This window comes from Ranitomeya imitator, chromosome 5 (assembly GCF_032444005.1).
Source record: "Ranitomeya imitator isolate aRanImi1 chromosome 5, aRanImi1.pri, whole genome shotgun sequence".
Taxonomy (NCBI): domain Eukaryota; kingdom Metazoa; phylum Chordata; class Amphibia; order Anura; family Dendrobatidae; genus Ranitomeya; species Ranitomeya imitator.
The window spans coordinates 43,273,234-43,289,800 of NC_091286.1; the positions used below are offsets into that span (position 1 = coordinate 43,273,234).

A 16,567-nucleotide genomic window follows, 5' to 3' on the forward strand; every position below is an offset into this window, starting at 1 on the left:
TCCACATCTAGGGAGGTTAGCCACAGTACCATGGGCTTTAAACTTCTTGATGACACTGCGCTCGGTAGACACAGGAACATTCAGGTCTTTGGAGATGGACTTGAGGCCTTGAGATTGCTCATGCTTTCTCACAATTTGGTTTCTCAAGTCCTCAGACAGTTCTTTGGTCTTCTTTCTTTTCTCCATGCTCAATGTGGTACACACAAGGACACAGGACAGAGGTTGAGTCAACTTTAATCCATGTCAACTGGCTGCAAGTGTGATTTAGTTATTGCCAACACCTGTTAGGTGCCACAGGTAAGTTACAGGTGCTGTTAATTACACAAATTAGAGAAGCATCACATGATTTTTCAAAAGGTGCCAATACTTTTGTCCACCCCCTTTTTTATGTTTGGTGTGGAATTATATCCAATTTGGCTTTAGGACAATTCTTTTTGTGTTTTTTCATTTAAGACAAATTAAATGAAGATAACACCAAATAATTTGTGTTTGCAATCATTTTCAGGAAGACACTGAGTATTATCTGACAGAATTGCAGGGGTGTGAATACTTTTGGCCATGACTGTATATAATTCCACATGTGTTAATTCATAGTTTTGATGCCTTCAGTGTGAATGTACAATTTTCATAGTCATGAAAATACAGAAAAATCTTGAAATGAGAAGGTGTCCAAACTTTTGGTCTGTACTGTATATATATTTTTTATACATACATACACACATATACATTTAAAAAAAAAATATATATATATATATATATATATATATATATATATTTATATTTTTTTTTCTCCACACATTCATGGTGCAGTAAAGTAAACTGAGCAATACATACGGTAACTTTCTCGCTCTGATTCATTTTCTAGCAAATTTTCTGCGCTAAGATAAGTGCAGTAAAGCAAACTAAATATATACATTTTTTTCTTTTCTCCTCCGACTTTTTTTCTGTACTAACATGGTGTAGTAAGGTAAGCTATATATATATTTTTCCACTCAATTTTTTTTTTGGTGCTATATGTATATATATTTATATATATATTTTTTAAACCATAAACTTTTTATTACATTTAAATAAAGTCATACTAACAACAATTTAGCCTCCAATCACTTTTTCACTCTGATATTTATTTATTGCACAAGTCGATGCAGTAAAGTAAACTTCGACAATATATTTTTTATTCGCTACGATTCAATTTTTAACAATTTTTTTTCTCTGCACTAAAATGGTGCCGTAAAGTGAATTACCGTAAGCAATTTTTATTTTGTTTTTTTTTTTGCTCATTCATTTTCCAGCAATTTTTTTTTTCTGCACTAAGATGGCGCATCAAAAGTCTATCGGAAAAGCCGGGGCGAGAGCTTTCAAATTAAGAAAGAGAGGGTCTAGCTTGCAACGGCATCTGTTTTCGAGCATCTGCCAAATGCACCCGACCACTAATGAAATCCGGGCGTAACTTTCGCAAAAGTTCATTTCTAGATTAACAAGAAAAAAAAAAAAAAAAAAGGCAAAACAATCTCCTCTGGCGGAGAAAGCAGTGAGAGTAGCGAGGGATTACGAGGTCATTGTCATTTAGAATATCAACAATCAAGATAAATCGCCCTGATCGTCTTGAGGCTGGCCAACTGAGCAGTCTATTCTACCTACTCAAACTTATGCGCTGAGCAGATTGAGAAGTAAGCGGGGGCGCTGCTAAATTATTCTCATCAATCTGTGCAAAATCCTTTGTGGAGGACGGAATAGGACGGTGCCCCCTCTCTCTCAGTCACTTTCAGCCCCTGGGGGGGGGTCAGCAATAGTCATTGGACACGGGATTTTCTTACTGGACGGAGCAATCCTCTTAATCCCGGCCTAAGCACTCATTGCTCAGTTCCACTTCTTACTTGGGTCCCCATCTGTCAAGGGCCTTAAATCAACATTTCGCGCAGGAAGGCTGTAAATTACATGTAACGTGGAATTTACTTTCCCCAATCTTTCAATCTTCAGTGTGATTAAATAGATGTTAGCCACTATTACAGACCTAATCTTTCATTCCAGTACTACTACATCTAATTTCAGGGCCCTCGGAAGACATGAAAGTCATTAGACATGCCGCAAATCGGCTATGGTGCCCCCAAACCTTATATGTCTGGGGGAAAAAAAAGGCAGAAATGATTATTCATTCTTAAAGGGCCAACATGTGCCACCATGAGTCCAGACCTGGATTACTCCGAAATATGAGCAATACCGGTACAGCGATACAGCCCCTGATAACTTTTCCCTCCACAGAGTTGCTGCCAGCCATCTACGTGCGGGGTATCCAGTACAGCCCCCCATTCCCCTGTAGAGAAGTAGTGCTACGATTCCCAGCCAACTACCACAAAAAAAAGACTGACGTATCGATACTACGTGCCTTCACTTAAAACAGGAGTATCTCTTTAAATAACGGAAGTTAGAGGTGTTGTCATCTTAACTCTCATTAATTCATAAGCTAAGGCCTCTTTCACACTTCCGTCTTTCAGCTCCCGTCACAATCCGTAGATTTTTGAGAACGCAGGATCCTGCATTTTCTCATAGACTTATAATAGCGACTGATTGTGACGGATCTGTTTCATCCGTCGTGCACTGGATCCTGCGTAAAAAAAAACGATCCGCCGGGCAGAGAAAACATTCTGGCTTATTTCACACTCCCGTCGCTAATACAAGTCTATGGGAAAATGCAGGATTCTGCATTCTCAAAAAACAACGGATTGTGTCGGATTTAAAAAAAAACGCAAGTGTGAAAATAGCCATACACAACACAAACCAGGTTAAAAAAAAACAAAAAAAAACAAAAAAAAAAACAAACAGTATTCTCACCTACCGACATCCTGCGCAGCAATGCTCCCGGCAGCTAGCGTTCCTAGTATTACATTGCGAGACCGCAACTTCTTGCAAGATTTCGCAATGTATTACTAGGAACGCTAGCTGCCGGGAGCATCGCTGCGCAGGACGTCAGTAGGTGAGAATACTGCGATTTTTAATTTTAAAAAAAATTAAAAAATTATTTTTAACATTATATCTTGTTACTATTGATGCTGCATAGGCAGCATCAATAGTAAAAAGAGAAAGAGAGCAAGCGAGAGAGAATTTCCCTGACGGGAAATTATTTCACGCATGCTGTTTGGAAAGGTGGGACCAGTCGCTGGATTCCTGCTTTTCAGTCAGCGACGCATCCTGCGCCCATAGGCTTCCATTGTAGCCAGTGATGGGCAGCGCAGGATGCGTCTGACCGATTTTTTTTAACGTGCAGAAAAAACTTTCCTCTGAACGTTTTCTCTGCCCGACGGACCGTTTTTTTTTTTTACGCAGGATCCAGTGCACGACGGATGAAACTGATGGCCATCCATCACAATCCGTCGCTAATACAAGTCTATGAGAAAATGCAGGATCCTGCAAATTTTTTTGCATTCTCTAAAATCGACGGATTGTGACGGGATCTTAAAGACGGAAGTGTGAAAGAGGCCTCAGAGGAAAGTTTTTTTCTGCACGTCGGAAAATCGGTCAGTGACGCATCCTGCACTGCCCGTCACTGACTACAATGGAAGCCTATGGGCACAGGATGCGTCGCTGACTGTGAAAAGCAGGAATCCAGCGACGGGTCCCGCCTTTTCAAACTGAGCATGTGTGGAAGAAATTCCGTCAGGGAAATTCTCTTTTGCGCTCTCTTTCTCTTTTTACTATTCATGTTGCCTATGCAGCATCAATAGTAACAAGATATAATGTTAAAAATAAAGAAAAAACAAAAATAATCGCAATATTCTCACCTACCGGCGTCCCACGCAGCGTCACCGATGCTCCCGGCAGCTAGCGTTCCTAGTAATACATTGCGAAATCTCGCGAGAAGTTGCGGTCTCGTGAGACCGCGACTTCTCGCGAGATTTCGCAATGTAATACTAGGAACGCTAGCTGCCGGGAGCATCGGTGCGCGGGACGCCGGTAGGTGAGAATACTGCGATTTTTTTTTTTAACCTGGTTTGTGTTGTGTATGCGTTTTCGCAGCGGAAAAGACGCATACACAACAAGTGCACATAGCCTCGATAGCCTCGACGGGTCCGTCAGAAAGACGGACCCAGTGCACCCGTTTTTTACAATCTGCACAGGATCAGTCTTTTCAACATTTTGACAGATCCTGTGCAGTACTGAGCGTACTGATTGGCTACACTGGCCTCGAGTGTTGTAGCTGTGATGTCACTGCTGCAGCCCATTGACAAGAAACAGACCAGCTGTGTATAGGCAGCAGGAGAATATGGAAGAGCGCGTAAAAGCTGCTGCTTGTTTTATACTTTACAGTCTTTGGAGTAATAAAAGTCCCTTTGTTGAACTGGTTCATAAAGTTATCAACACTACACTCAAGGTATTTCTGGGAAAGAGGAGGCGCAACCAGTATGGCCTCCTGGGTGGTAAAGTGGGCAAGACAAAACTGAATTTACGGCACTGAGTGAGGGCATGGCTCTGGGGCGCAACAACCTCACGTGGGTCCAGGAACGCAAGTACTGACACCGCTGGAACAGCGCTGGCACGGGAGGAGAGTATAGGTGTTATTATTTTAAAAGGTGCAAATATTCAGACTGAGAAGGGGTCGTCCGAGTAGTGGACAAGCCCTTTAAAGCTTTATCCAGCATAGAGACTCTGAGCCAAGGATTGAGCACAGGGCTCGACAACCTCACGTGGGCCAAGGAACGCAAGTACCGACACCGCTGGAACAGCACTGGTACATGAGGCGAGTACAGGTGTTATTTGAAGGGGGTCAAATATTCACAATGAGAAGGGGTTGTCCGAGTAGTGAACAATCCCGTTAAAGCTATATCCAGCATAGAGACGCTGACAGCCACCCCTTTTCTCCCCTGAATACAGGCGGTAGTGCAAGTCACAGCACACACTAGGCATCACAGGAGCCAATGCCAACGTGCAGGAAGTTAAGAGGTAAAGTAGAAAGCACCAAAGTTGGCATAGAGAGGTTTATAAGCCTTGCAATGCTCCTCTGGGAACGTAAACCTGCAAAAACGCTCTTTAGAAAGGAAGAGGATGGGAACTATAGTGCCCCCCATTAGAACTAGCAATATCAATACTTTAAAAGGACCTTGCCACCTTACTTGGGTTAAGAAGCCTTACCAGAAACTCCATTTATAGACACTCATTGGTGGAAAGCAGGAGATCTGATCTGGTTGGGCAAAAGGTCTCTCACAGGTCACAAGGGGTCTAGGAGTAAAGTTTCAGCAGTTAACACTAGTTCTCCATCCCTCTAAAGAGAATATTTGCATATTTTAGAAGCAGGAAAAATAATCGGGAAAAAATAGGGAGAGTGTGGAGTGGAGAAGAGGCAGGCGGGAACGGGAGTGTGGGGGGGGGGGGGGGGAAGAGGCTATGAGAAAGATTTTACGCTGTGAATGGACCCGTGTCACTCAGGTAGAGCTGGCCGCTCTGACTGTCAGATTGAATAAAAGCCTCTCTGGGAGATGAAACACAAAGTACCTAAAGTAAGGAGAGCAATCTCCAGATTAAGGTGGAGAATTATGCTACAGGTGAAAGGAGGGAGTCGACCCACCATGTCCCAGAGAAGGAGAAAGACAAGAGAGACCACCCTTCAGAGACAACTCTGATCGATATCTCCAGGTGAGGACTGAAGGGCATCCAAGACGAAAGCAAGATCCCCAGATCCAAAGGGGCTAGTACGGCGACCACGAACTCACCCTGCCTGGGAGGACAGTCCTGACTTGTGACTTACAAATCAAGTACCACTGGACCGGGATAGCCAAGGCAGGAATCTGGCCCTTGGGAGTCAACTTCCCCTGAAAGAGCAAAAGGTCAGCTCCTAACCTGCCTAATCATAGAATGTAATGAAGGCTTAGACAGGTTCCTGCCGCTCAGACCCATGTCTGCCTCCGAATTACACTAATCTAAACTGAATAACTGGGTGTCCTCTGCACAGGTATGGTGGAGAGGAGGCAGCTTCGTTTTTTCCCTAGATGTAATCTTTGTGTAAGACTCCAGGTGGCAGCTTATTAACCCATGGATTCTGTGTCTCTCAATGAAGAGACCAAGAAACCCAAAGAGCATTATCGTAACGGCAAAATCATCGCTAGAGTTCCAATAACCTTACACACATGAAAATCAGAAGCAGAAGTGGACTTGCGGTGTGGATTTTTTATCCGCTGCATGTCAGTTTATGTGGCAGATCTGCACAGTGGATTTCAATCTGTGTAATGCAAATCTGCGGCAAAATCAGCAGCAAAGGTTCAAAATGGAGCATCCAAGAAAGTAGCCGATCTTTATGGATTTTTGATTTTTTTCAAGCATTTGCTGTAGTAAGTCTGGATCATAAGGTGGGGGTGGGGCGGTGTGTCTTAAGGAGGGTCACCAGTCTGACATCCATACGTCATAACGCGTAGGGTCACAGTCTAGATAGAAGCACAATCAGGATTAAACAGAAGCAGAAAAATTGGGCGTCTTTATGCGTCCACATCGTCCACCCCACATACTTACACAGCTTCCACTTCAGCTGCTTCTTTCAGCAAGCCGTTGTCCAACAACGCTTTAATAAGACTTGTGTACGTTCTGTTTGTTAATGGGACGTTATTCTGCTCGGCGTCCTGAAACACGGAGAATGCTTCTATAAAAAAAAAAAAAAAAAAAAAAAAACATGGCTAAAACATTTTTATTAGAATTGAATGAAGCAAACGTTAACGTTAAGGGCCGCTCAACTTCCAAAGAAGCATTTACCCTGCAGGATTATTATGTCAAATGCCCGTTTCACGATAATCTTGCCGTCTAAACCGATCCGAGCACGAGATGAGCAATCCAAATGCTTGTTATGTTGGGTGAAATGATCGATCATCGTTCTCGGCAGCACTTCATCCTGTGTAAAGAAGTCTTGCGCTGCCGAGAACAAATAGCTGCCTTTGTGCACTGAACGATCTGTTGGATCTTGGTCAGTGCACACAGTTAACCGTTGTATTAAACGACCGCTGATCGCTAACTATTTACTAACTGGCGGTTCTTTAGTGCAGTCGGTCGACTCGTATACAAGGACCTCAGATTTATGGTGCTGGATATCTGAAGAAGCCAAGCGCAGCGCTGACTGTACCACATAAGGAACTAAATCACTTATCAGATGGATGGACGATGATCAGTCATGTAGACCAGGATACAACGTTGGCTCAGTATTCTAATTATATCAAACACAGATTTTGGCTGAGATTGAGAGGACACTACGAAAATTGTGATCCGTTTTTACGTGCCGCATGATTTTCTATAGAAACAGCTCTAGGAAGATTTCTTTACAATCTTTAAGAAAAAGAAAAAAAAAACCTCCTTCCAGCGCTTCTGTGACTGATTAACAGTTTTATTTCACATATTCACAAAATCTGTCAGTTTCTGAAAAGAAAATTTGTGATAGTAAAAAAACGGTAGCCAAGCATCTCATACAGATAAGCCCCCCGAGCGAGACAGTGCGGCAATAAACACGTCATTGACACCGTAATCCAGACTGCGGCACATGTAAGCATCAAAGCCGTGATCGGAACGAGGAGACGGATCACACGAGCAGCAGAGGAGAGAGGACGCGTCTATACATCCAGGACAAATGGAGTGAGACGAGGACGTCTATTGTTCCCTGTTGGTAGAGCTAACCATTCATCCACACACGCAGGTTATAGGACGGACAATTACATTTTTAAATATTACCAGCTATAATAAAATGCAGAATTAAAGGGGGTTGTTCCATTTCTGACAATTTGGCTCCTCAACTGCAGTCTGTTATAAATGAAAAGTAAAAATGTGCCTTACTCACCCTTCCTGGGTCCGGTGAGGACTCTCCACCGCTGCTCCTGATGGCCGTAGCGCTGACGTCACGTGGTCAGCATGGCAGCCAATCAGTGGCTCTGAGGGGGGACATTCAGTCTATATGAGCAGAGCTGCTGAGCTCACCGATTGGCTGCCACACTGTTGATGTGACATCAGCACTGCAGCCAATTCCAGACACTGGAAGCAGTGGCAGAGAGTAAGCGTGGACCCGGGAAAGTGAGAAAGGGGACAACTTCATTAAAGCATAAAACAAAATATATACATTTATATACACACACATTTGTTCACCCAAATTAGCGCCACTGTTATCCATGGGTGGTGTTGGGTACTGCAGTTCAGCTTCATTCACTTTGCCTAAAAGAAAACGGTCAGTAAAATCAATTCCCCACCCAGCACCGCGTATATGAGCACGCAGGTCTTTGAAATCAATGGACATCTTTAAATTAGAGCACTTCCCGAGCCTCTGCCTCCTGTGGTTCTTTCCCTTCCGAGCAGCAGCCTCTTGTGACTGAAAGGACACTGTGTGTGACTTCACGCAAGGAAACCACACAGGAACCCATCAATCAAGCTAAATAGGCTGGTGCTGGTGGGGAACCAAGCTAGCAAGGCAGAGGCTCGGGAAATGCTCCGATACAAAGGTGTCCATGGATTTCAAAGACCTGCATGCCCATACATGCGGTTTTTGGATTAATCTTACTGACCGATTTCCTTTAAATAAACGTATTGCCATTGAAATCCATAAGATGTTAAGACACATACATGTCACCAGGATACCCGGGCTCAGCCGTGTTCACATAACACTCCCCATTAGTGATCGTCACATGTGGTGACCCCAGAGTGAGTTCATTGCACGCACATTACAAAGGGCCATCCCACCAAATACATTTATCACCCATCTAGAGGGCAGGTAATAAACATTCACTGGATTGATGAGGGTCCCAGTGATAATTGTTCCCAAATCGCTCGTTTAACGAAATGCTACTGCACATGTATGACCATCATTCAATCCTGACGGAGATCGCGCACAGGTGAATAGAGGTGCCCGTAGTCAGGAATAGTAGGGATCAGAATCATGGTAAACCTCCTAATTTGAACATGCTGTGCTATACAAGGGCGAAATATGGCAGTGGCACCTCCGTCGTCAGAACCGAAGAGCAGCATATGACAGATGGAGCCTTCTGACTAATAGGACACCTGCAAAAACACTCTGGATGCCTACTTATAATGGATGCACAATGGGAGCGGCCCCTCCAGGATGCTGGGAATACAGGTGTACAAGCCAGTCTATCAATCATCGCCCTAAGGATGGAGCAACACTTTACAGAGCAAATATACATTATCACAATCACTAGCATCTCCCAGAAGAATATCAACATCAACTGCTGGATCATCTCAGGATATGCGAAGATACGAGTTATGGTAGGACACCTCTGTATGAGTCCGCTGTATTCTTCCAGAGCTACAAGGTAAAAGGCAGACATTTTCATGCCTTCTGGCTCACAGTGAAGAGCTGTACCCTGCTGCTCTTACATAGGACTGCACGTGACAGACGGGATCAGCAACTATACAAAGTAAAAAGAAGTAAAACCTACCTGTGATCTGTCCATCCTTACATAGGTCTATGACTCTTTTACCAGCTCCACTGACTGACTTAGCACTATGTTCAATCTAAAATGAAAAATAATAATAACAATAATAACAGTGTAATATTGGTGGCTTGTGTTGAGTGTACTAATAAAAATACAACAAACATGTTGAAATAGCACAAATTTATAAAAGACCTCCAAATATCAAGGTCACTGAACGGCTCCGTAGGTGAAATTACAATGGTTGAAAAAAAAGACAAATATCCATCTAGTTCAACAGAGGGAAGGGAAAGGACAAAGGGAATGGGGTATGCATTACCCAGTCCACCCCAATATTTCATTTTTTTCCTCCCAATTCCCAATTGTTGATGCACTAAATTCCAGGGTTTTCAGTTTTGGAAAAATCTTTTCCCTTTGGCTGCTGTTTGCCTTTAAAAACAAACCTTGCTTTACTCACCCACCCTGGGTCTAGCGCAGTCTCAGATGCCTTATTGTATGCAGTGCTGATGATGCTGCTGCCAATGAGTGAGTTCAGTGGCACCGGCAAAGGCGCCCCAAGTTGGTGGAGCCCCGGCAGGGCCGCCCCAAGTTAGCGGAGCCCCGGCAGGGCCGCCCCAAGTTAGCGGAGCCCCGGCAGGGCCGCCCCAAGTTAGCGGAGCCCCGGCAGGGCCGCCCCAAGTTAGCGGAGCCCCGGCAGGGCCGCCCCAAGTTAGCGGAGCCCCGGCAGGGCCGCCCCAAGTTAGCGGAGCCCCGGCAGGGCCGCCCCAAGTTAGCGGAGCCCCGGCAGGGCCGCCCCAAGTTAGCGGAGCCCCGGCAGGGCCGCCCCAAGTTAGCGGAGCCCGGCAGGGCCGCCCCAAGTTAGCGGAGCCCGGCAGGGCCGCCCCAAGTTAGCGGAGCCCGGCAGGGCCGCCCCAAGTTAGCGGAGCCCGGCAGGGCCGCCCCAAGTTAGCGGAGCCCGGCAGGGCCGCCCCAAGTTAGCGGAGCCCGGCAGGGCCGCCCCAAGTTAGCGGAGCCCGGCAGGGCCGCCCCAAGTTAGCGGAGCCCGGCAGGGCCGCCCCAAGTTAGCGGAGCCCGGCAGGGCCGCCCCAAGTTAGCGGAGCCCGGCAGGGCCGCCCCAAGTTAGCCGAGCCCGGCAGAGCCGCCCCAAGTTAGCCGAGCCCGGCAGAGTTGCCCCAAGTTAGCCGAGCCCGGCAGAGTCACCCAAGTTAGCGGAGCCCGGCAGAGTCGCCTCAAGTAAGCTCAGACAGTGAATGGAGCAGGGTCGCACATGCTCACAACAGCTCCATGCACACAGGAGACTTTGGGACTACCGTTCTCATGATAAGTAAAGATCTCAGCAGTCAGACTCTCAGAGATCACACATTTATCCCCCTATTATGTGTATAGGCAATAGACATGGCTTCTGTGAAAATCCCTTTTAATAACCAAGCACCTGACAATAATAGGGTTTTCCCATTTTGGACCTTCTTAGTCTAACCGTGGACATTTAACCACTAGACGAATTTTGAAGAATGGAGGATAACTACCTCTGATACATGTATATTAGCATCTTGCCCATTTTTCTTAAATATGTTTTTTAGCAGGTTCAGCGTAGTCTCCTGGGGTACAACGCCTTCCTCCTGCATTTTGCTCCATGCGCTCTGCGTCTTTTCCCAGTCGTTATTCTTATCTGTAACACAAAAGACATAGGAAAATAATAAATGGAAAGGCAATTGCTAATAGGAACAGATGCAAAAACAAGCAGCGAATACTGATACATACTGGCCCTACTGAGGTCAAAAAGGACACATCGGGCCTCCGTCAGGGGAGCTGGAGCCGACATACACATCTAACATTGCAAGGAACACCAAGACGTTAACACATAAGGAGGAGTGTGACATTACAGCTCAGCTCCTCTGAACTGTATGAAGCCAGGTTGCATTACCAGACACAACCCATGGACAGGGGTGGCGCTCTTTTTGGAAGAAAGCAGCCATGTTTTTCAAATCCAAGTGAAGCCACTTTAGGAAGATGCCATTGGTCGTGTTCCTAAGGCGGCTCTGCCATGATTCTGATGACAGAGGTGCCACTGCCATATTTAATGCTATATGCTCTTCCATTGGGAAGAAAGCCTGAAGAATGAACATGTTACTTATTTCAACCACTTCATGGGTTTCCGAATCCTGACTCAGTTAAGAAGCGGCATAAGAGAATATGTGCACAGTTGTTTCCCTGTTTTTTCACATTGCTGTGTATTATGGTAATTTTTGCGGCTTTTTCAGGGGGAGGATTCTAGGTAGAAACCACCAGAGATAGACATCATGTGGACATACCTTTCCCGCTTCTATTTGATTAAGGACAAATACAATACAATATCACAACATACTAGTAAAACAACTGGGTGGCCCCATAGATACATGCAGCATAAACGTCTCCCGACAGAGTATTAGACATTTTCTCAGGATATCTTGAGATAAAAGTGTGGTCCAGGACTTTGTAAAAACCACAACAAAAAAAAATTACAGGCAGGTAGTTACTAACAGAAGCAACAACCTGCCCGTCATTGACCGCTCCTGCTGGCGATTCAACTGTTCCCTGTCAACAGAGCAGCTTTCTCTCTTCCAGGTGACGGGGCGTGACTACCGATGTCATGTTGATAGACAGCTGGCTCTTCCAGTTAGGGATTCGGCTTTCAATCAGAATGACATCAGCAGTCCCACCCTGTCAACAGAGCGGAGCAGAAAAGGATCCACCTCCCTGCTGACATCGGCAAAAACAGCTGATTCTCCGGCAGGAGCGGTCTGTGCCAGCGAATAACGGTGCTGATCACAACAGGCAGGTAGTTAGCAACTACCTGCCTGCTCGTGATTAGGGACTTTTTTTTTTCCTTTTCCAGATACCTTCTCTAATAAGAAAGGTAAGAAAAGATACATCTGCAAGTGACAGACTGAGTGTGTATGTAATTGTAGACATTTAAAGGCAATGAAAAGAGGTAATAATAAAATAATACTTGCCATATATTTTAAAGAGATGAAAGTACATGTCCTCTCGATCAGAGCCGAATAGTTTCCGAGAGATTTCAACACACTTCTCCAACAAATCCACCTGTAAAACAGAAAAAAAAAACAAGAAGAATTTCAGATAATGGATAGGGAATGTAACATTAGCATATAAGAGTACTCACCTTCCCAAGCAAACATTCACTTAAAGGGATGGTCACGGGGTTTAAAAAAAAAAATTGTAAATGGCTTCAGGGTAGTTGAAATAAATAAAAGTAGTAATCCCCCCTCGCTGATCCCCCGGCAGCTCCAGTTCTGATGCTAACCTGGTTCTTGACGGAGTCTACTTTTTGGTCCTTTCGCAGCATCAGAAATGACCAGCTTATAGGGGTTGTCCACTACTCAGACAACCCCTTCTCAATCCCTATGTTTCCCCCTTGTAAATTAGTATCACTTACACTCCTCCTTTGATGTGGTTCCATGTGGTGTCAGCATTGGATCTCACAGAGCAATGTCACGTGATCCCTGCAGCCAATCAGTGGCTGCTTCACATTGACATGCTTCAATAGTCTGCATGGGAGACTAGAAGCTGCCATAATCTGATCGCCTGTATATAGCAGAATTGCTCACTTGTTATGAGCGCCGACCACCAGACGGCACTCAAAGCAATCCGGCAATGACAAACATAGAGGTCTGCTGGAGACCTCTGGTTGTTATGCCGACCCATAGGTGACGTGATGGGGTCATCGATGGGCGAGATCTCCCCGGTGCGCTTGCCGGAAGCGTGCATTAAATGCCGCTGTCAGAGATTGACAGCGGCATTTGACTAGTTAACAGCCATGGGTGGATCGTGATTCCACCCGCGGCTGTTAGAGGCACAGGTCAGCTGTTCAAAACAGCTGACGTGTCGGGAAAGATGTGGGCTCAGGGCCCGGAGCCCACATCAAAGGGAGGGGAGTCCGGCATTGGTGTATTATTACACCTGATGTCGGAAAGGGGTTAAAAGTATGTAAAAACAGTGGTACTTTTAAAAAAATTTTTTTACTGGAGGATGCTTGCGTCTCGACAGACTTATGAATAGTACTCACCTTAAAGCAACGTTCACACGTTCAGTATTTGGTCAGTATTTTACCTCAGTATTTGTAAAAACAGGAGAGGGAGAATCAGAGGATAAGTATAATAGAAACACATCACCACTTCTGTATCAACTGCTACTGGTTTTGGCTTACAAATACTGAGGTAAAAAACTCACCAAATACTGTACTTGGTATTAAAATTGTCAATATATCACATTACCTGATTCGTTCTGATGCACCGATCAGCAAACCAGCTCATCTTGCCTGGGTGTGCCCTCAAGCCGGGGGTCTAAAGCAGAAGGGAAAAAAAAATAATCTCACCTAATGTTCTGCTTTCACATAACAAAGTCATAAGAGAGAACTCTGAGAAAGGTTTATTATTGCAATGATTATTTTTTTTATATGACCATCCATAGAGGAAAACCATGGTTTTAAAGGAAAAAAGTAATCACAAAATGTTGAATAGATTTATTTATTTTTTTTGCTAGTGTGTGTATATACTGTGTGTGTGTGTGTGTGTGTGTGTGTGTGTGTGTGTGTGTGTGTGTGTGTGTGTGTATATTTATTGATATTTTATATTTTTTTTTTACACATCTTCGTTTTTTTTTTTTTTTTTTAATATCACTATCTTTACTTAGGTTAATTCACACAGGGCGTTTTGCTGCCTTTTTTATGCTAATTTTCAGCTGCTTTTTACAGTACCAGCAAAGCCTATGAGATTTCAGAAACCTCATGCACACACATTGATTTTTTGTGTGATCACTATTTTGTGCTTTGCTGCGTTTTTTGAACATAGAGCATGTCACTTTTCAGCGTTTTTCACCCATTGACTTGAATGGGTGTTGAAAAAAACGCAGCAAAAACACAGATATCATTTTTTGCTGGTTTTTGCTGCTGAAAATTCAAGGACATTAGCATGGACAAAGAAAAAAAAAATGCACCAAAACCTGTGTTTTTGACGCAGCTTCTTTCCTGCCAAGAAGATCAGGTTTTGCTGCAGGAAAAAAAAAAAACAGCAAAAACGCCAAGTGTGAACTTTCCCTCAAAGTGAACCTATAAGCATGATTTTGCGAAGTTAATTTCAGGCTTTGTCAGGTTGCCGCTGTTAAACTGATTAAAATGATGCCTGAGGTGAATAAATCAGTCTTGTGGTTCTTGTGTAAACAGTGTTAGAAGTTTTCAGTTAATGATATGCTCGTGCTCCAGGGCGGGACTGTAGGCAGAGTCTTATCTTCCTTCTCTAAGCCAGAGAAACCAAGGAAAGACCTGCCCACAGGCCCCGAAGCACTAACAAGTTCCTCATCATAGAGACACACAGACTGTTTGTGCTTTGGGGCGACCTGTGGTCAGGTCTTTCTAAAAGCCACCGACCACACAAACAAATGGACAACTTACGGATGCAACACAGATGCCTATTTTCTTGAATAGGCGAGGACATGCTTTTGCTTTATATAATAGCGAAAATGAAAATAGCTCTGTAGAATATAACATTTTGCCCATTAATTGCATCTAATTTATTACAGAGGCCTCAGAGACAACAACAATTAGTAAAACGACCCATACGTCGGACGACATCAATTCGAAGACGTCTCGAGAGTTTTGACCTAGCAGAAAAGGCACTGAGGGTGACCGGCGGCAAATACAATTCCGCAGTAAAAGTTGGTCTCACTTCATGCTAATCCTGCTCCCGAAGAGACAGGAGTTACATTCACTGACAACTTTCAATATCATCGCAGATTCAAATGCCAATGATCTAAAGAGCCGCAAAGCCGCACAACTTAATATACTAAATCTCCCTCTTGTTCCCGGCTGATTGAAAAAGGCTGTCATTACAAGGACAAACGACGAGGACGCCAGATATCCTTGCATTTCATTTTGATATTGAGAACTGTTGCGCTCGGACAGGGTCTCAATCATCAAAAGAACATCTAGGTCAGATTAACTAAATCTCCTTGGCTTGCACAGCAGTCCATATTTGTAGCTTATCTCTTACATCTGAGTGAATTACAAACATCCGAGCCCGGCTGCCAGGCTGCATGAGAAGCAATCTCTTCAGTTCTGCGCTATACTTATCTAACTTAAGAGTCAAGTTCACCTTTAAAAAAAAAAAATCTACCCGGGAAAATTGCGTAGCTATCAGAAATGTATATATGCAGACATCGCGATGAATACAATTAAATATTGAAGGAACATCAGCACAGAGGAAGAGAACCGTCCCTTTTTTTATGGTGGTAATTTGGGTTTTGTCCATCATGGTGGACACAGAACCTGCTGACTGCAGCCGACAGGTTTCTTGCCTTCCACTGGCCTTCCCAAAGCTTAATTTCTACGGACTAGAGGGATTCTTCAAAAACCCCACACAAAAAGGGTTCAAGTGCTCCATCTATAAGAGCTAAGCAAAAATAAACTTGACACTCACATGATATCTATAAGATATTGGACTATAGAGAAGCTTTTAAGAGTGTCTGAACACATAAAAGGCACCACAATTCTCAACATGCTGGAGCCCAGCACACAAAGCTGCACACACACAATATACATTGTACAGTCATGCCCAAAAATGTTGGCACCCTAGAAATTGTTCCAGAAAATGAAGTAGTTCTCCCAGAAAATGAATGCAATTACACGTTTTGTTATGCACAATTCAAGGCAAATTGGACATAATTTCACACTAAACCCCAAATATGAGCAGGACAAAATTTTTGGCAACTTTCCAAAATTGTGGATAAACAACTTTGTTTCAATGATGTGATGCACATACAAACTCACCTGTGGCAAGTAACAGGTGTGGGAAATCTGAAAATCAAACCGGAAACCAGATAAAAAAGGGGAGAAGTTGACTGAATCTTTGCATTGAGTGTATGTGCCACACTAAGCCTGGAGAACAGAATGAGGAGAAGAGAACTGTCTGACGAGTTAAGAACTAAAATTGTTGAAAAATAGGGATTTTTGTGTACTCATCGTAAAATCCTTTTCTCCGAGCCACTCACTGGGGGACAGGACCGTGGGTGTATGCTGCTGCCACTAAGAGGCTGACACTAAGTAAATACAAAAAAGGTTAGCTCCTCCCCTGCACTATACACTGCCCACTGGCTCCTGATAGAACCAG

The 16,567-nt window shown here is 44.1% G+C and overlaps 1 protein-coding gene across 1 annotated transcript in view; it reads right to left on the minus strand.

The window, feature by feature from the left end:
- Positions 1 to 16,567, minus strand: part of LRPPRC (leucine rich pentatricopeptide repeat containing) — a 179,083-nt gene that overhangs the window by 27,937 nt on the left and 134,579 nt on the right. The window contains exons 26-30 of the mRNA XM_069768609.1: positions 13,679 to 13,747; positions 12,398 to 12,488; positions 10,931 to 11,073; positions 9,411 to 9,486; positions 6,499 to 6,625 (exon numbers count right to left, since the gene is read on the minus strand). Coding sequence (XP_069624710.1) covers positions 6,499 to 6,625; positions 9,411 to 9,486; positions 10,931 to 11,073; positions 12,398 to 12,488; positions 13,679 to 13,747 — 506 coding nt within the window. The remainder of the gene's footprint in view (positions 1 to 6,498; positions 6,626 to 9,410; positions 9,487 to 10,930; positions 11,074 to 12,397; positions 12,489 to 13,678; positions 13,748 to 16,567) is intronic.